This window comes from Schistocerca gregaria, chromosome 1 (assembly GCF_023897955.1).
Source record: "Schistocerca gregaria isolate iqSchGreg1 chromosome 1, iqSchGreg1.2, whole genome shotgun sequence".
Lineage (NCBI taxonomy): Eukaryota > Metazoa > Arthropoda > Insecta > Orthoptera > Acrididae > Schistocerca > Schistocerca gregaria.
The window spans coordinates 1077566424-1077587782 of record NC_064920.1 but is presented as its reverse complement, the minus strand read 5'-3'; the positions used below and the strand labels follow the sequence as shown (position 1 = coordinate 1077587782).

At 42.0% G+C, this 21359-nt stretch overlaps 1 protein-coding gene across 4 annotated transcripts in view; it reads left to right on the top strand.

The window, feature by feature from the left end:
- The window catches only part of LOC126281745 (uncharacterized), a 221055-nt gene that overhangs the window by 59390 nt on the left and 140306 nt on the right, over positions 1 to 21359 (top strand). For all 4 annotated transcript variants that reach the window (XM_049980961.1, XM_049980943.1, XM_049980935.1 and 1 more), the window contains exon 4: positions 12340 to 12415. In XM_049980961.1, coding sequence (XP_049836918.1) covers positions 12340 to 12415 — 76 coding nt within the window. The remainder of the gene's footprint in view (positions 1 to 12339; positions 12416 to 21359) is intronic.

The window sequence follows — 21359 nt, the reverse complement described above, 5'->3', positions numbered from 1 at the left end:
CACACACACACACACACACACACACACACACACACACATTCATATTCACACTCATGCACACACATGACCATTGCCCATGTCTCACCCAGCCAGCCAGAGGCACTGGTGTGATGTGTGTGAGTTGTATTTGGTTGGTCTAATTCAGAAGAAGCCCTTTTATCTGAAAGCTTACTTGTTTAATAGTCTTTTTGTTGGGCCTACCTGCAACTCAACATCACCATTGTATGGTGAGTAGTGATCTATCCTTTTCATAATATTGTCAATATTCCATCCTGGATTTTCCGTTGTTTGATTTTTTTCACACCATGAGTCCTTAAAACCAAGAAATGCTATAACTTCATGTTGTTCCAAAATGTTCATCATAGTACTATTCTCACAGCTATCTCAGTCTGTGTCTGACCCATCTTATTTTAAATTTTAACAATGGAAAATTCAGGATGAAAAGTAACAAGATTATGAAAAGGAAAGCTGCCGCTCATCATATAGCAGAGATGCTGAGTCACAGATAGGCACAACAAAAAGACTGTCACAAATAAAGCTTTTGGTTAGTAAGACCTTCGTCAGAAATAGATGGTACACACACACACACACACACACACACACACACACACACACACATACACACGCACACGTGTGCATGTGCAAATGCAACTGACATACACAGGACTGCAGTCTCAAGCAACTGAGGCTACACTGCGAGCAGCAACACCAGTGCACAATGGGAATGGCGTCTGGGTGGGGGTAAGGAGGAGGATGGGGCAGGGAGGGTGGAGGGTGATAGGGTAGCAGTGGCGGACATTGAAGTGCTGCTGGGCAGGCAAGAGGTGGGGTGGGGAAGGGGTAGAGCAGGAAAGGAGAGAAGTAGAAAGTCTAGACTGAGTGTGATGGTTGAATGAGGGCCGTGTACGAGAACAGGGAAGTGGCTGGATGGATGAGGACAATGACTAACAAAGATTGAGGCCAGGAAGGTTACGGGAGCGTAGGATATACTACAGGGAAAATTCCCACCTGCGCAATTCAGAAAAGCTGGTGTTGATGACTAGGATCCATGTGGCACAAGCTGTGAAGTAGTCATTGAAATAAAGGATGTCATGTTTGGCAGTGTGCTCAACAACAGGCTGGTCCACTTCTTTCATGGCCACAAGTCATCGGTGGCCATTAATGCAGACAAACAGCTTGTTGGTTGTCATGTCTACATTGAATGCAGCACTGTAGTTGCAGCTTAGCTTGTAGTTGACATGATTGGTTTCACAGGTAGCCCTGGGAGAGTTGATGTTTGTGACCAGACTGGAGTAGGTGGTGGCGGTTCTGGGAGGATTTATGGGACAGGTCTTGCATCTAGATCTATTACTGGGGTAAGAGCCATGAGGTAAGGGGTTGGGAATAGGGGTTGTGTAGGGAAGGACTAATGTATTGTGTAGGTTCGGTGGATGGAAGAAGTCCACTGTCGCAGGGGTGGGAAGGATAGTGGACAGGACAATTCTCATTTCAGGGCACGATGAGAGGTAATTGAAACCCTAGCAGAGAATGTAATTCAGTTGCTCCAGTCCTCAGTGGTACTGAGTTAAGAGGGGAATGCTCCTCACGTCGTGCCCTGAAATGAGAAATTTCCTGCCCACTATCCTTCCCACCCATCCGACAGCGGAATTTCGCCGTCAACCGAACCTGCACAATATATTCGTCACAATCCCTACTCCCAAACCCTTATCTCATGGCTCTTACCCCTGTAATAGATCTAGATGCAATACCTGTCACATACATCCTCCCACCACCACCACCACCACCTCCACCGACTCCAGTCCAGTCACAAACATCAACTATCCCAGGGCTACCTGTGAAACCGATCATATCATCTACAAGCTGAACTGTAACTACAGTGTTGCATTCTATGTGGGCATGACAACCAACAAGCTGTCTGTCCGCATGAGTGACCATCAACGAACTGTGACCAAGAAACAAGTGGACCACCATGTTGCTGAGCCCACTGCCACACGTGGCACCCTCCATTTAAATGACTGCTTCACAGCCTGTGTCTTATGGATCTTTAGAACCAACACCAGCTTTTCTGAATTACGCAGGTGGGAACTTTCCTTGCAATATATCCTACTTTCCCATAACCCTCCTGGCCACAAACTTTGTTAGTTCATTGTCCTTGTCACCCATCCAGTCCCTTCATTGTTCCCTTAAGCACAACACAGCCCTCATTCCACCATTCCACCCAGTATTTTTACTTCTCTCCTTTTTCACTATCCCCCCTCCCCCCTTCCCACCTCTGGCCCCCCTCTGTATAATCCGCAGCACTTCACTGTCTGCCACCCCTACCCTTCCCCCCTCCCCCCCTCCAGCCTCCCCCTTACCCCGAACCAGTCACCATACCCATAATGCACTGGTGCTGCTGCTCACAAAGTGTGGCCTCAGTTGCCTGAGACTGCAGTCATTTGTGTGTGAGTTGCAATTTGTGTGTGTGTGTGTGTGTGTGTGTGTGTGTGTGTGTGTGTGTGTGTGTGTCTCTGCCGTCTATTTTTGTTGAAGGTCTTACTGGCCAAAAGGTTTATAGGCTATTTCAAACTGAATCTTTTAAGATTATTTGTGTCGACGAAGCACTTTCTTTGAAGGCATTTTCCTGGTGCATGGTTGTAACAAGTTTTTATGATGTCGGATATTCACTACTTACATACATTTCAAACACGGCCACTTTAAAATAGCATTGTTAAAAGCATTCATTTGTGTTACATGTTTCTTGTGATTTCAGTACTTTCTAGGCAAAAGAAAACCGAATTTTCCTGAGGCTTCTACTGGTGTGACACTTTTATTTACTATTCTCTGTACACTTCTCTTGCCAATACATGCTTCTACAGTTCATTCTTGTGTCTTCAGAATGTCAAAAATAGGAGTACGACTTTCAGATCCATGTTTGAAAAAGTTGTAAATGTGATAAATAAAACAAGTTCCTCCTTGTGAAGCACTTTACATTTATTGTCGTCATCTGACATATTTATTTGGAAATCTCACTAAAATACTTACTTACGCACATTCACACCTATACTATTTCAAGGAAATAAGATTGACATCTGTATTTGTATGAATGATTCAGTCGCTCTGTGAATGAACTGCATTGTCATGAAGTACAGTAACAGCGCAGTGTGCGGGAGAGAGATCCTTGCAGTCTGATTCTGGCTCTTGGCTAGTCACTAGGAGAAAGAATGAATCTCATTGGCTGCTAAATGTTGGTTAGGAGGGGATGCATAGAATAGTTGAAAATTGGGCTGCCTTCCTACAGGATGCAAACGTAGTGGATTGATATCGAGATAAACATAGCATTACCTAATATATCAACAAACTCTCCATCCTGTGCCAAAACTCTGAAGAGGATTTAAAGCATTTTGTGCGCCGAGTAGGAGCTGTGTTGTATCATACAGATGTACTGGCAGAATGTGTCAAAAGAAATGAGATACTGCACAGTATAGTTGAAGCTTGTAGTATAGACTTATTCACTGACTAAATTGTCCCACCCTTAGGTGCTGAGGTGATGTGTGCTTTGCCAGGCACACTGAGGGAGACCATATGACTCTTGTTTCTCTGCTAGGAGCCCCAGCAATTCTTCCAGTCTTACACCGGGATGAATCCCACTAGACACATTTCCGAAGAGCATTGCACTCATTGCAAATGCTTAGGCCATGAGACTCCCAAATGTCGGGCACCATCCTGTGCCTGCTGTCAGAAAATCGGACGCAAGAGAGCAAATTTCCTGTCTTAACAGCATCACTCAGCTAGCCAAACAGTTACCAAGGTGGTTATTGTCTAAAGATGTGGAGGAACATTGACAACAGCTGGAAGAGGTTCATAAGAGACTGCATTCGGTTCACTTAATGTTAAGTATTGAAAACTGCACCAACAGAGGTGAACTATTGAGGCCGTATGATAAGCCAAGATGGTGTTAAAACTGACTCGAGATTGATATGAGCTATTCGTGATTTCTTACTGCTGCAGATTGTTACTCCAATCATTTTTAGTTCTGTGTAATTATTTTAGAAAATATGTGAAGTTGCTAGATTGTTAACATACTTGTTAAAAAAAGGCTGTAAAATTCCAGTGGACAACTGACTGCCAAGCTGCATTCAAAAAATTGAAAGAGGCCCCAATAGAAAAAGACACCAATAAATGGCCTGGTGTTACTATTTGCAAATTACAAGAAAGAATTTATCCTGTTCAAGCAGCCAGGCGATAGGGTGTATTCTAAGTCAGGATGCGAATGGCAAGAAACACACAACAGCACATACATCGAGGCATTTAAACAAAGCTGAGTGAAGTTACTCAACCACAGAGAAGGAAATGATGTCTGTTATATACAGTAGTACTTATTTTTGTTGTTACCTGTGGAAATTCAGTGTTGTAACAGACAATGCAGCATTAAAGTGCTTATTAGCCGTGAAAGATAATTCTAGAAGATTTATTCTCTGGCCATTAAAATTAAGAATATTCGGCTATGAGGAAGTAGACAAACCCAGCAGGAAACAGGGCACTGCTGATGGGTTAAGCAGAAAGATTGGGTTCATACGAATACTTGGCAGAAGCCTTGTAGAGTGGCAAAAGTTAAGGACAAACCACTGAAGGATGTGTGCAATTGTGCATTAATGGGCCACAGAAGGCAAAAAACAACTGGTTGCAGAATAGCTGAAAAATACTGGCAGAGGATGAGGAGACATGGCATTGACCAATAAGCAAGAAATTGCATGCCATGTACACAACGTAATGATCTGAGCCATCAATGAATACTGCAGCATAGCTTACTGGAGGCATCTAAACCATTTGTAATGGCAGAACAAACAGTTTGGATCCATTTAACCAAACTGGTGGGTAACCAATGTGTGTTAAATGGTGGAACAAACATTTTACACTCAATATAACTCTGGTGGGTAGCCAATGGATGTTAACTATTATAGACCATTTTTCACATTATGCGACAGTAGTTGAATTCCAAACCAGTAAGTTAGCATAGTAGTTCTACCAATGGTAAACAACTGGTTATTGAAGTTTGCCATACCTGACACAGTAATTCAGATGAACCCTGATCTGCCTTCATCTCTTAGTTGATTAAGTAACTATGTCATCTGTTACAAATCCAGAAAAACTAAGAGCTGGTTCCTACCACCCTTTGTTGAATGGGAGACCTGAAAGCATTCTACTATTGGTAAAAATGTTAAGCTACTATGTGAGCAGTCATTACAATGACTGGGAAATTTACTTGCCCTACATTGTAGTTGTGTAGATTTTTAAAGTGCATGACAACATTGCACTCTTGCCACGTGAGCTGGTAAATGGTAGAAAGATGCCATCCCCTTTCGGAGTGATTAAGCCTAAAGTTGGGAAAAATGGGGAACCCATGGAGAAATAGTTTGCAGAGACACTAATGTGTGGAAGTAGGTGCAGAGGGCAAAAACAAAAGTACTCCAGCAGCAAGAACAAATGGGGCAATGTGGCCTGAATGGGAAATCAGGCAGTGGTCATGGGAGTGAGCCCCTACACACCAAAAATAAAAAAAATAAAATCATATTCGGTACCGAGGGCTGTATCAAGTCATAGAGATGACATTACCAGTGAACATGAAATTACAGTTGTGGATGCAAACTTCTGTTGTTCACGGAGGATTGTTAAGCCTTTTGAGCTAACTTAGACAGCTTACAACAAGTGTCAGAGTCATTGCCTGCAAAGAAAGTGAAAGCTAAACAGGGAGACAGAAGTTAGGGAATTGAATGTGCATAGTGTGCCTTATGCATTCATATCACACTAGTAGATATCGAATTGTGCAGTACTGGAGTTGTAACAACAAAGGAGTTTATTTTTGTGTTGTTGTTATGTTTTGTTATTAATGTGGTGGTAGATAGTTTATAAATTAACAGGAGTATGCTGTTGGAATATGGCGCTTGGTGTGGTAACAGACCATGTACATCCAACACTATGGAAACAACAATTCGAAGCAGGAATGCTGTTTTTCAGTCAGAGGGATGTCATGTTAACCAGCCACCAGCGAATGCTGAAGCTAACCTACAACACATAGGAAATAAGAAATGAGGTATGAAGATTAGAAGAGATGTTGGCCAGGCTGCATCTTTAAGCTGAGAGGAAAGGAGCATTAGGAGAAGTACAGGGAGAGTACCAAGGATTGTGGCTCTCATATGAGTGGTAACAGGACCAGCTGCACCAGTGATGGATTTGGCACTATGTACAGTGTTAGGACAGAAGAGAAGGTGATTAGACACAGATGGTATATTATCAAATACACTATTCGGTATAGGAAATAGTGACTATATCCAGAAATTGTATTAAAGTTTGGGACAGGTCCAGGCAATAGTGGATAGCTATAGAGTATGGAGGACTGGCATGCCATACAATTGGCAAATCTAGAGCAAAAGTACTGAATAATACCTGGGCAATAATGGGAGTTAACTGCTGAATCAATAGGGTATATGAAGAAAATCATGGGAGCAATTAAATGGGATTTTTATATGGTACAAGCCAAATTGAACTTGCTGAATGTAAGAGTTTCCTTAGCAAGACTGCTGAGATACCTAGCAGATACTCTAGGAGATGTGAAAGCAGAACTGACATGGTTGCAGGAGGCACAATGGCAGGTGAGTCCTTCTCTGGTGCCTCCCATGCAGTTCCTAGCTGGCCAGCAGAAGGTGCAGCAAAGGGTTAACAGCAGAGCTACAACATATAGCTAAACTGGCAAACTCAAACAATGGAAAATCCAGGATGGAATGTAACAATACCAGGCACAACAAAAAGATTCACACAATTGTAGCTTTCGGCCATAAAGGCTTTTGTCAGCAGTAGACACAATACAAACACGCGCTCGCACACACATATACACTCATGCAAATGCAAGTTGCACACGCGTCTGCAGTCTCAGAGAGCTGAAACCACATAGTGAGCTGCAGCACCAGTGCGTGATGGGAGTGGCGACTGGGTGGGGGTAAGGAGGAGGCTGGGGCTGGGGGGGGGGGGGGGGGGGGAGGAGGAGGAGGGTAGCACTATGGGAGTAGCGGACAGTGAAGTGTTGCAGTTTATACAGAGGGCAGGAGAGAATGTGTGGAGGGGGGAGGGGGTAAGTAGTGGAAAGGAGAGAAATAAAAAGAAATTAAAAGACTAGATGTGGCGGTGAAATCACGGCTGTGTAGTGCTGGAATGGGAAAAGCGAGGGGACTGGATGGGTGAAGACAGTGACTAACGGAGGTGGAAGCCAGGAGGGTTACGGGAACATAGGATGTATTGCAGGGAAAGTTCCCACGTGCGCAATTCAGAAAATCTGGTGTTGGTGGGAAGGATCCATATGGCACAGGCTGTGAAGCAGCCATTGAGATAATGGATATCATGTTTGGCAGCGTGTTCTGCAATAGGGTGGTCTACTTGTTTTTTTGGCCACAGTTTGTCGGTGCCCATTCATAGGGACAGACAGATTTTTGGTTGTCATGCCTACATAGAATGCAGCACAGTGGTTGCAGCTTAACTTGCAAATCACATGACTGGTTTCACAGGTAGCCCTACCTTTGATTGTATAGGTGATGTTAGTGACTAGACTGGAGTAGGTGGGGGTAGGAGGAGGTATGGGACAGGTCTTGCATCTAGGTCTGTCACATGGTTATGAGCCATGAGGTAAGGGATTGGGAGCAGGGGTTGTGTAAGGATGGACTAGTATATTGTGTAGGTTTGGTGGACGGTGGAATACCATAGTAGGAGGGGTGGGAAGGATTGTGGGCAGAACATTTCTCATTTCAGGGCATGATGAGAGGTAATTGAAACCCTGGCAGAGAATGTAATTCAGTTGCTCCAGTCCCGGATGGTACTGAGTTACAAGGGGAATGCTCCTCTGTGGCCGGACTGTGGGACTTTGGGAGGTGGTGGGAGACTGGAAATGTAAGGCACAGGAGATTTGTTTTTGTACAAGGATGGGAGAATAATTACAGTCAGTGAAGGCTTCAGTGAGGCCCTTGGTGTATTTTGAGAGGGACTGCTCGTCACTGCAGATGCAACAACCATGGGTGGCTAGGGTGTATGGAAGGGACTTTATGGTATGGAATGGGTGGCAGCTGTTGAAGTGGAGGTATTGCTAATGGGTAGTAGGTTTGATATGGACAGAAGTACTGATGTAGCCATCTCTGAGGTGGAGGTCAACATCTAGGGAGGTGGCTTGTTGGGTTGAGTAGGACCAGGTGAAGCAAATGGGGGAGAAGTTGTTGAGGTTCTGGAGGAATGTGGATAAGGTGTCCTCACCTTCTATACAGATTGCAAAGATGTCATCAATGAATCTGAACCAGTTGGGGGGTTTAGGATTCTGCATTTTTAGGAAGGAATTTTCTAGATGGCCCATGAATAGGTTAGCATGGGATGGTGCACATACCCGTACTGTGGATTTGTTAGTAGGTCATGCCTTCAAAGGAAAACTAATTGTGGGTGAGGATATAGTTGGTCATGGAGACTAGGAAGGAGGTTGTTGGTTTGGAATCCATAGGGCGCCTGGAAAGGTAGTGTTCGATAGCAGTAAGGCCCTGGGCATAAGGAATGTTAGTGTACAGGGAGGTGGCATCAATAGTGATGAGCAGGGCAATGTGTAGTAAAGGGACAGGAGCTGTCAGTCAAGGAAATGGTTGATATCTTTTATATAGTAGGATAGGTTCCGGGTAATAGGTTGAAGGTGTTGGTCTATGAGAGCAGAGGTTCTCTCAGTGGGGGCACAGTAACCGGCCACAATGGGGCGTCCTGGGTGGTTGGGTTTATGGACGTTAGGAAGCATGAAGAAGGTGGGAGTTTGGGGAGTGGTAGGGGTAAGTAGAGTGATGGACTCTGGGGAGAGGTTCTGGGATGGGCCTAAATATTTGAGTAGTGACAGGAGATTCTGCTGGATTACTGGAGTGAGATCACTGTGGCATGGTTTGTAGGTGGAAGTATCTGACAGCTAACGGAGTCCTTCTGCCACATAATCCTTGCGGTTCAAAACAATGGTGGTGGAGGTTTTGTCTGCAGGTAGGACTATAAGATTGGTATCAGTTTTTAGATGGTGGACTGCGGTTCTTTCTGTGGATGTAAGGTTAGTTTGCATGTTGAGTGATTTGGGTACTCCCATCATGCACTGGTGCTGTTGCTCGCAGAGTGGTTTCAGCTCTCTGAGACTGCAGACGTGTGTGTGTGTGTGTGTGTGTGTGTGTGTGTGTGTGTGTGTGTGTACTGCTGATAAAGGCCTTTATGGCCGAAAGCTACAATTTTGTGAATCTTTTTGTTGAGCCTATTCCGACTCGGTATCTCCGCTATATGGTGAGTAGCACTATTCCTTCTCTGGTATCGTAAACTGGCAGACTGTTGTTTGTCAGTTTTTTTATCATATGGCTACAGTTGAAATTAACACTGATAGACCCAAGCTTTATATATTAGTTCAATTCCCCATAGCAAGTGTTGACCCACATTAGCAGTGTTTTAAGATTCAGCATGGGAAACCAAAGCAAACTTGTACAGGTGAAAATAGAGGTGTTGCTAATCTCCAAAGAGAAGTGTACTTAAGTGTCGATGTCATTGGATGAGCCCCATTTATGACAAAGAGATCGGATTATGATATTTCCCGCCAGCATAGTTCAGCCTGACGTGTGAGAATGGGAAGTACTATTATTCTGGAGAAAAGCAGATGCAGTGGAATGCTGAAGGAATGCTGTGACACCAGTCCTGAACTTCTAATGGTTTGGTATCCATTGGATTTATTCTGTGTTCACTTCAGAGATAGAGATAGTGGACTGTTATGAGTAGGGTCGGCCAAATGGAGTAGCGAGGTGGGAATTACAAAGTAGTGGGTTACTAATGAATGTTGCAACTTGTGATATAGCAGGCATTATGTTCCATCTCCTAGTTACCATCATTGTAACAACCGTAAAGAACACAAACAGCCTTCGTTGTTGAATTTATGGATGTCCATCTTATTGCATGGATGATGGTTTTCAGCTGATGATATACACTACTGGCCATTAAAATTGCTACACCACGAAGATGACGTGCTACAGACACGAAATTTAATCGACAGGAAGAAGATGCTGTGATATGCAAATGATTAGCTTTTCAGAACATTCACACAAGGTTGGCACCAGTGGAGACACCTACAACGTGCTGACATGAGGAAAGTTTCCAACCGATTTCTCATACCAAACAGCAGCTGGCCGGCGTTGCCTGGTAAAACGTTGTTGTGATGCCTCTTGTAAGGAGGAGAAATGCGTACCATCATGTTTCTGACTTTGATAACTCACGTTGGTTGAGATACTGTTAGCAGAATATGTAATCGGTGGGTTCAGGAGGGCAATACGGAATGCCGTGCTGGATCCCAACGGCCTAGTATCAGTAGCAGTCGAGGTGACAGGCATCTTATCCACATGGCTGTGTCGGATCGTGCAGCCACGTCTTGATCCCTGAGTCAACATATGGGGATGTTTGCAAGACAACAACCATCTGCACAACAGTTTGACGATGTTTGCAGCAGCATGGACCATCAGCTTGGAGACCATGGCTGTGGTTACCCTTGACACTGCATCACAGACAGGAGCGCTTGCTATGGTATACTCAACGACGAACTTGGGTGCACGAATTGCAAAACATCATTTTTTCGGATGAATCCATGTTCTGTTTACAACATAATGATGGTCGCATCCGTGTTTGGCGACATCGTGGTGAACGCACGTTGGAAGTGTATATTCGTCATCGTCATATGGGCGTATCACCTGGCGCGATGTTATGGGGTGCCACTGGTTACACGTCTCGGTCCCTCTTGTTCGCATTGACGGCACTTTGAACAGTGGACGTTACATTTCAGATGTGTTACGACCCATGGCTCTACCCTTCATTCGATCCCTGTGAAACCCTACATTTCAGCAGTATAATGCACGACTGCATGTTGCAGGTCCTGTACGGGCCTTTCTGGATACATAAAATGTTTGACTGCTGCCCTGAACAGCACATTCTCCAGATCTCTCACCAATTGAAAACGTCTGGTCAATGGTGGCTGAGCAACTGGCTCGTCACAATAAGCCAGTCACTACACTTGATGAACTGTGGTATCGTGTTGAAGCTGCATGGGCAGCTGTACCTATACATGTCATCCAAGCTCTGTTTGACTCAATGCCCAGGCGTATCAAGGTCGTTATTACGGCTAGAGGTGGTTGTTCTGGGTACTGATTTCTCAGGATCTATGCACCCAAATTGCATGAAAATGTAATCACAACTCAGTTCTAGTATATTATATTTTTCCAATGAATATCCGTTTATCATCTGCATTTCTTCTTGGTGTAGCAATTTTAATGGCCAGTAGTGTATATGAGAGGAAGTACCACTATAGCTGTATCTTGAGAATGTCTTTTTTGTCTCACACAACTGTTTTCGGCAGCACATTACCACCATCTTGAGGCCTCACTGCTGCCAAAAGAGTATTAGATTTCCTTGGTGCATTTATTGTAGAGTCGTTGTTACTAGCACATGTGGGCTAGCTTCCATTAGGATTCTCTAGTTGACTCCATGTTGTCTCCAATGCAGTTTTGGCAGTGGAGACAACACAGTGTCGAGTCGAGATCGGTTTCGACTGATGATCTGATTGATAATATCTGTAAGCCCACCTACTGCATTCCACTACTGAAAGCACCATAACTCTACTGGAAGATCATTTGTTTTCTTTCTCTTTGTGTCCTTCAGAACAGCCTCAACTTTGGCTGTATTAATTTCCTTGACTGGTCCTTTAAGAGCTGATATTCTTCTTGAAGTGGTACCATTTGATTCTTGATGCTCTGTTTCTGGCAGAGTAGCCAGATCTTGGTGGGTTTATTCGAAGCTTACAGATGACGGTCAGCGTCATATTGGGCGGTTTCGTGTGGAACAATTTTTGTGGAACAATCTAGGGGTAACAGTATTTTATTTCCATATAACAATTCATGTGAACACAATTATTATGCCACTGTGCAATAACTACATTTGGCAACACACAATGACAGCAGCTGTACAAGGCTAGCTGAAGCTGGTTTCAGAGACAACTTTAAAAGTAAAAGCAGTTGAAACATTTATGTGACAAGCATTAGAACCTAAAATACAGCAATCAATGCTCTTTTACATGTTGATTTTTAAGACTGAAAAATAACTGATTCATTAAGACAAAAAAGGGGGAACTATGCATTCCTGCCTGTTCAGCCCCTACTAAAACTATTACGTGTTTTTAATGATATACATGTAACATTTTGCACATTGTTTCCAGATGTTTTGTTCTAAAGTATGTATGTGTGTCCTGGAATCCTACAGTACCTTTTGATAATATTGTTTCAGTTTGGGCGATATAATAAAGAAGACATATTTTCAAAAACTGCTAAATTCCCTACAAAAGGAAGAAGATTGCCTAATGGTGAGTACTGGGAGTAGCAGTATTGACATTCAATGAATCGGCCTTCAATATCAGAAACATTCTCTCCAGCTATTTGGCAGTACTGGATCATGGCCATTTCCAAAGGATGTGACTGGTATCAATTTTGTGATAACAACAAATGAAAAATGATACAGTTGGAAAAAAGAGAATGATTGGTCAGTACTTTATTTCAGGAGATGACATTCATCGTGCTGCCACTTAGTGAAGTAAATAATAACTCTAGGTTTGTAAATGTGCATTTTGTTCAATTGGTTGGAGGAGGTTACAAAGGGTGAGAAAGGCACTCAGATGCTATATTGCCAGGACCCACCTGTGATGAGAATAAAGGGAGACAAAGCTGGAGGAAAAGGTGTCAAGAAAGTATATTGATAAGCACTGTGCTAACCTCAGCTTAGAGGTGATAAATGAAACAGATAGCAACTAGAAAGTAAAGAGGGATTAAAGAGGACAGCTGAAAAGTGGTAAGAATAGTGCAGTTAAGAAATAGGATGAGAGAGGAAATTAGAGAGAGAGAGAGAGAGAGAGAGAGAGAGAGAGAGAGAGAGAGAGATAGTCGGAAAAAAAAGTAGAGAGAGGGAGAGAGCAGCTTACAGTGGTCTGTGGTATCATTTCTACCCTCCCTTACAATTATCACTCACAACATCTCCCGACCCCCACCCAAAAAAAACAAAAACAAGCAAAAAAGAAGAAGGAATCATAGCCAACAAACCATCCCATCCTGGCATCCCTAGTTTATCTCCCAGTGCTGGCACATCTCCGTTCCAAGCCCAACTATAGCCATTTTCATACTAGACCATCTCACAGTCCTACCCCCTTTCAGGCCTAAATCTCTACCACCCAGAGACATCCATTGTATCAAAAGACCTGATCTTCTCTCACAACAAAATTCAATCACTCTGTTCTAATTAAATATTCCCTAACATTCACCCAAAGTGTCTATTGCCAATATCACTATACTACCCAGTCCCAGGAGTGTCAGCTTCAAACCCTGCATAGGAGACTTCTAATGATTATTGTCCTGTTCCCCAAAACAATAATCTCCAGTAAGTCCTCACTTCCAGTACCATCTCCATATCTTTATCACTGAAACCTAGAACATTATTCCATCTGACCCCTGAGCTATCTGTAACCTAAAGAAGGACCACTGTATCATCGTCATCCCTCATTCCAAAGGCTCCACTACATTGGTATGAGACAGTGGGGTATATGTGGCGTATTAGCATCTCTGGCTTTTGGACATCTCAATGTACAAATCTGTTCTCTTCCTAATGACCCCAGTCCTTCCATACAGACTGAGTTGTGGAAAATCCTGTAAACCATAGCCACCTCACAAGGTCTTGCAACTGCCTGCTTGGGATTCCTTAGTCCTTCTCACCTATGCACTCCTACCGTCTACCACATAAAATACACAGAAATAACCATCCTGGTTATGCCATTGTAGCTTCATTGTTTCAACTGAATGCATGACAGTACTGGTGGACCACTATCTTCAAACCATCTGCCTTATCCTCTTATAGAAAATCACTACCTGGAACATTTCAAATTCCTCCCTGCACTTCTATAGGGCCAACTACATTTTCACTATTGGTGCAGCTTCACTCTTCACTAACAACCTACATGTACTCCCTTGGCCTCTCCTGAAATTTACCTGAATGTCTCCCAAAAACTTCATTTTTTGTCATAATATCCAATTTAGTTGTAACTTGATTTTTACTCATTATCATTTCACCTTTGTGGTTGAGAGCTACAAACAAATCAGTGGAACAGCTATGGAAACCAGGATGACAGCATCCTTTGCCTGCCTTTCCATGGGCCACAATGCCCAGAAGCTGTAGTCTCTGGTTTGTTACAAATTTACTAATGCTATCTTTGTGGTGTGAATTCGGTGGTGAGCAACAACTCCTGTACTTCCTGTTGGAACCATTCCCAGCTCAAATTCACCTGGTCCTTTTGCAGGTTTAAAGCTGCCACCCTCAATGTTTGCATCTGTCCAATTCATTCACACTCAGCTCTCAGACCACCAACCAATAAGAAACAATACCTCCGCTTCGACAGCTGCTGCCCCCTCCCGTGTCAAATGTTTCTTTTCGTACAGCCTAGATACTCACTGCTACTCTGTACTGCTCCGAAACAGTGGTATATCTTCCTATACCATAAATGATGTTACGTATACCCACAAATTCTTCATGGCTGAAATTAGGATATGCTGGAAAGTTGATAAAGAAATTATATCAACGGCTCTTCCAAGCTGGATCAAACCAATACTCACAGCACAGTTCTTGGCAGCATGGTGAACAGCTTTGTATAAGGTGCAGCGCCGTTAATTGAAGTGCCAGTCTCCTATGTATAGGAACACAGTGGTCTTAGGTACATTATTTGATTGCCGAAATGCGGAGGAATGACACAACCTGGAATTTAAATGAAACATTGTATGCTAATCAGATGACAAATTGAGGCTGGTCTTGTGACTAACTTGGTACACATTCAAGGTTTACCAATTTTGTATCAACCAACACACACAGGGTGAACAACACCCACACTGCTGCAGAACTAATAACTTAGACAACAATAAAATAAACGGTTGCATCAGTGAGGCTTATCTTCACCTCTACAAACAGTTCATCAGTATTCAATAAGCACATGGTTGTTGTGTATGATATCAGGTCAAGGATGTGCTTCAGATTCCATTGTTGCATAGCAGATGTATCTGCTTCAACACCAAATCCCTCTACAACTGTAGCAATAACCACACGATTGTTTTCACCTAATGTAAGTGCTCCACAGATATTGTCCACAAACATATCTCCATGGTAGTCTCCTCTTGACTCCTTGAGCAGTGTATCACCTACTTCCCGAGGGGAAAAAAATTATCAGTAGCACCCCAACATCACTCATTACTGTGTAAACCTAAAACGCCTCTATTATATGACTCCCAAAGTTACGCCTTTCTCATGTCAAACCCTGAGATGGGGTCATCCATCACTGATATCTTTCATGCGCCATTCACACTCACCTTCTGCCACCCGCACAACAGCCTTTGCAAACTATGTGGCATTTCCAGCAATTATCACTACCCCAACAATTATTCCTTCTGCAAAGCCTGTGGCATGCCCCCCCCCCCCCCCAATTACTTACCCATTTGCTGAGCATGTTCCACACTATGACTTGAGAGACCCAAGTGCCAGCTACTTTGTATTGGCTATCTGAGTCCTCACACCCACTAGTAATTTCTCTGGGCTCTGGAGAGGAGAAATTCCTCTATGATACATCATTTCATCCTGCCACCCTCTTGGCTTAACATTTGTTAACAAACAGTCATTAGTTATTCAATTACTTTTATATTTCCATCCCCCCCCCCCCGTTTCCTCTCACTCTCTCTATAACGACAACTTCCTCTATTTTCTCCGTTTCATCATATTTTTAAATTGCATCATTCATTAAACTTTGTATTTCACTTCCAGTTTAATTCAGCTTTATTTCTCTAACCCTTCTGTCATGTCAGAATGGAATCTGACACAGTGCTTACCACTGTATTCCATATTTACCAGTAGACACAAGACTCCTTAAAAAAAAATCAAACTACCTTGTGTAAAATAGCTTCAAATGAGGTAACGTATGTGTTAAATATTTGATGTTAAGCATGAAAGTGAGAAAATTTTTTAAAAGGTTTGAATTTTGCTTAAAATTTAATGTAAGTTGCTAAGTGCTCTCATTATGAAGCACTGGATGGATATAGTATGGGTAATTTGTGCTTTTTTAAGCAAAAGCTAGTTTTTAATGTGCCTCAGTGTTTGTGATGTCATATGTCCTGAGCTATGTGACATTTCGTTGTTATTGTCATGGTCCTCAGTCTGAAGACTGGTTTGATGCAGCTCTCTGTGCTTTTCTACGCTGTGCAAGCCTCTTCATCTCCAAATAACCACTGCAACCTACATTCTTCTCAACCTACTTGCTGTATTCATCTTTTGGTCTTCCTTTATGATTTTTACCTCTCACACTTCCCTCCAGTACTAAATTGATGATCCGTAGATGCCTCAGAATGTGTCCTACCAGCTGATCCCTCCTACTCGGGTTGTGCCACAAATTTCTTTTCTCCCCAATTCTGTTTAGTAACTTCTCATTAGTTACACGATCAACCTGTCTAATATTCAATGCCCCCCTGCAGCACCACATTCCAAAAGCGTCTACTCTTTTCTTGTCTAAACTGTTTATCGTCCATGTTTTACTTCCATACATGGCTACACTCCATACAAATACTTTCAGAAAAGACTTTTTAAATCTATATCCAAAACTAACAAATTTCTCTTCTTCAGAAATGCATTTCGTGCCATTGCCAGTCTACATTTTATATCCTCTCTACTTCGACCATCATCAGTTATTTTGCTGCCCAAATAGCAAAACTCGTCCACTACCTTAAGTGTCTGTTCCCTCAGCCTCATATGATTTAATTTGACTTCATTCCAGTATCCCTGTGTAGCTTTTGTTGCTGTTCATGTTATATCCTCCTCTTAAGACACTATCCATTCCATTCAATTGCTCTTCCAAGTCATTTGCTGTATGTGACAGAATTAGTGTCATCGGCAAACCTGAGCCTTTTTATTTCTTCTCCCTGGACTTTAATTCCTATTCTAAATTCTTCTTTGCATTCGTTTATTGCTTGCTCTGTATACGGATTGAATAACATGGGCAATAGTCTACAACGTAGTCTCACTCCCCTCTGCACCACTGCTTCCCTTTCATACCCTTCGACTGTTTTAACTGCCGTCTATTTTTCTGTACAGATTGTAAATAGCCTTTTGCTCCCTGTGTTTTGCCCTTGCCACCTTTAGAATTTGAAAGAGGGCATACCAGTCAACAGTGCCAAATTCTTTTTGTAAGTCTACAAGTACAATAAACATAGGTTTGCTTTTCCTTAATCGGTCTACAAGAAGTAGTAGGGTCAGTATTGCTTCATGTGTTCCTACATTTCTCTGGAATTCAAACTGATCTTCCTCAAGGTCAGCTTCTACCAGCATTCTTCTTTAAAGAATGCATGGCAATATTTTGGAACCATGACTTATTAATGAAACTGTTTTGGTAATAACCACATTTGTCAGCACTTGCTTTCTTTGGAATTAAAGTTATTATATTCTTCTTGACATTTAAAGGTATATCACCTGTCTCATACATCTTGCTCACTAGACAGAAGAGTTTTGCATAGCTGACTTTCTAGTTCTGACAGGATGTTGTCTACTTCTCGGGGCCTTATCTCGACAGGCCACCAAATCATCAAAAAGTCAGTTTGACTTGGCAGCTCCATACTGAACTAGGAAAATGAACCCCAAGTGGATGCCTCCGAAAGTAACCCCCTTCATCATTCTTACAATAGCTGACACGTTTTAAAATTCAGGGCACATTTAATAGCTAGTTTCATATTTAAGTGGGCTTATAACTCAGTTGAAATGTGTAATAGAACTAATTACAGGCGAGATCAACTGGCTAATCATTAGTGAGGATATACTCAACTTATCACACTGAAAAACAGTAGGCACAAATTATTATAAATCACTGAGCACTGTGACACAACATTGAATGGCAGCACAATGTGTTCACACAGTGCAGTTAACCCTTTAAATGATGAAATATCTTATCCAGTGTAACAGTTAAATAAATGTCAGTGTATAATCTTTGGAAATAATAATCAATAAAACTGCCCAAGTTGTTATGTATTTCTAAATCCACCTTGAGTTATGGGATGGTAAGTATTCACACCAATGAATGAGGAGCACAAAATCTGAAAATGTTTGAAAAATCCTCACAAAATAAGCTATGTCAACTTGTGTAAGTAAACATATTCCCTCTGGAGAAAGACATTTCCCAAAGGACTGGGATTCAGAACCAACTTTATAACATGCATAAAAATTCCTATTTGCAGCCACTTCAGTATCACACTCAGTTTTACGACTTTCATGAAATACTTACCGGTATTCAAGCACAGGCAAACAGTCCACACTGTCTGCTGTATCTGTACTTGACATTTCACCCACTGGTCCACTTCAGACTGCATTATGCAGACTACCTCCATTTACTGTAGTAGTATTTGAAATTGCTGAAATAGTAGCTACACCATCTGCGTCAGAGTCTCCTTCAAATTCTGAATCTTCTTCATGGCCTTCTGTAGCTTCTTGCCAGCATCTTATTACACATTAGGTTAGAACTTCATGTGCAATGGAACTTTGCCACATCCATGAAGTCATTATTGTAGATCTAAAAGAATATTCACAAATGTCCGTATGATCCCTCTAACTTTAAAAGCAAACCAAAGATGAGTAAGTAATATGCTTATCATATTCAACAGTGTGAATAAATTATTTTAGTTGTGTTTCATATTTTTAGCAATCATCCTAAATGTGCACTATCATCATCATCATCATCATCATCATCTGTGCAACAGCCCTCTGTGATCCTTGGCATTCTATAGAAGATTATCCCATTCTTTCCTGTTCAGTGCCAGACTCCTCCAATTCTGAATTCCAGTTTTCCTCATGTCCTCTCTGACACATTCCTCCCATCTTCTATGTTCATCCGGCTCTCTTGGTTCCTTCAAGCAATGAGATGAATATATTCATAATCATTCTATCGTTTGTTTTCAGTATTTGTCCTCCCCATTTCAGTGTTTTGATATAGCTGACAATGGTTCATTATATAAATTATATAATTTATAGTTGAATCTTCTCCTCCAGGCACCATTTTCTTTCACTGACCCAAGAACTAGTCCCAAGATATTTCTTTCAAATATGCCCAGTTGTTTTTCATCAAATTTTGTTAATGTCCATGTTTCAGCTCCATATGTTAGTGCTGGCCTTAGTAAAACGTTATGCATCATAACTTTAGTTTTCCTGAACAACAACTTAGAATTCAGATGTTTTCTGAGGCCATGGTGGCAGTTGTTGGTGGACAATATTCATTTTTGGGTCTCAGCTAGCATTGTTCTTACAGTTTACTTTTGATCCAAAGTGAGTGAAACTACACATGGTATGAAATTTGTGTGTACCATTTTCTACAAATGGGGCCTCTGGGTATATACTTAGTTTCCCCTTCATTTACCCTAGATTCACCTTTCTAGCAGCTCTTTCAAGACATGTAAGGGCTTATTTCATTTATCAGAGCCATTCCTGGAGCCTTATTATTCTTCAGCTTCTTGGTGACTGCCTCCACTTTCACTTCCTCAGCAGATAGTACTGGTTCCTCTATTTCTGAGTTCCTTGTATTTACAGAGGGTAAGATTCCTTGGTTCTCTGCTGTACCATCATTCGACAGTTCCCTCAAGGTGTTGAGCCCATCTTCTACATATTTCTACACAAATTCATCCTTGGCTGGAAATCCTTTCAGCTATTATTGAGCTTCTGATAAAATGTTCTTACTTCATTCATCCCTTTCAGATGTTACATTTCTTCCTCATCTTTCCTTTCATGCTCCCTTTTTTGGGCAGCCTCTTTTCTCCTCATCTTGAAATTCTATATTACCTTCTGTGGTTTACCTGATGCATTCGCTTGTAATATTCTTTTTTTAAATGTTGTTACTTGTGTACACTCTTTAATGAAACCACCCATTGTGTTTGGCATGATTTAGTCTTGTCTTTTAAGTTCTACCATATTTCTTCAATACTCTCACTCTCTGGAATGTGTGCAAGATCTTCCTTGAGAAGGTCGGAGAACTTTCGAGCGGTCTCAGACTCCTTGTGCTTAGAAGTAGGGATTTTTTTTTCACATGAGGCCCATGCATCTGCCTTGCATCAGATATTTGACTCCTGATTGTTGTTATTACAACAAACTTCTCAGTGCAATGTAGTCTGAAATAGTGTTTAAATAACTTGTCATCTATAAGTACCATGCAATCTGTTAGCACACAGCACTAAGGAGCTGATTTCAATGAGTATGAGTCAAATAATGAGACTGAGTTTCAAGTGAGCATCATCAGTATTGACTTAAAAGTGGTTCTATTTTAAAAACACACTAAGGCATGGTTGAATCTGCTGAAGCTAATGCCGATATCACGAAATTGCAACTGTGGCATCTCCGGTCCTGTGATTACAAGGAAGTATTTGTGCATTTAAACTCTCTAGATGTATAGAACATCCTGGAGAACAGGTCTCGTATGCCAATTGCCATCCTCTGCCCAGAAAAGTGCACATATCACTCTCTTTGAGAATTACTTGGAGCTGTGTCATTCTTGTCCTTGCTTGGTCAAGCTTCTCCTTACCTTGAATGGCACGTGTGTTTTCTGTTTGAAATTTCATTCTTCTGTTTCTGAAGGCACCACCTGTTTCTCAACATATTTTATTAACAGACCTGTTAATGCTGTTACCCCAATGAACGGCAGATGGCACTACAGGCTAGTTGTGGCAGGTAGGAAAGTTATCACCTTTAAAAACACAGTGTCCTGCAGCCTGATGCCTGGTTTGGCAACCGTCGGGCTAAGAGGTGTTGTTGCACACATCATTGGTATCACAAACTGATGGCCTCATTATTATCATCATTATGCAACAATTCACTCTAAGTTGTACCTGGAACATAAATTTTGGTAATGGGATGTTATACACTGCCAGAGTGCTTTAGAGGACTTGTCACATTTTCAGTAGGTTGCACAACAATCAGTAAGGTTGACATTTAAACATGCATGCTGTAGTTTAGTCTTGGTCTCTCTCTACAATTTTTTTACCCTCCACCTCCACACACTTCCCCACATCCTCTAATTGATTATTCCTTGATGTCTCAGGATATGCCTTATCAAATGATCCCTTCTTTCAGTCAAGCTGTACCACAAATTTCTTTTCTCCCCAATTTGATTCAGCACTCCCTTGTGAGTGATCTACCCCTGTAATCTTCAGCATAATGATGTTCTTCTCTGGCTGGTTATTGCCCATCTTTCACTTCCATACAAG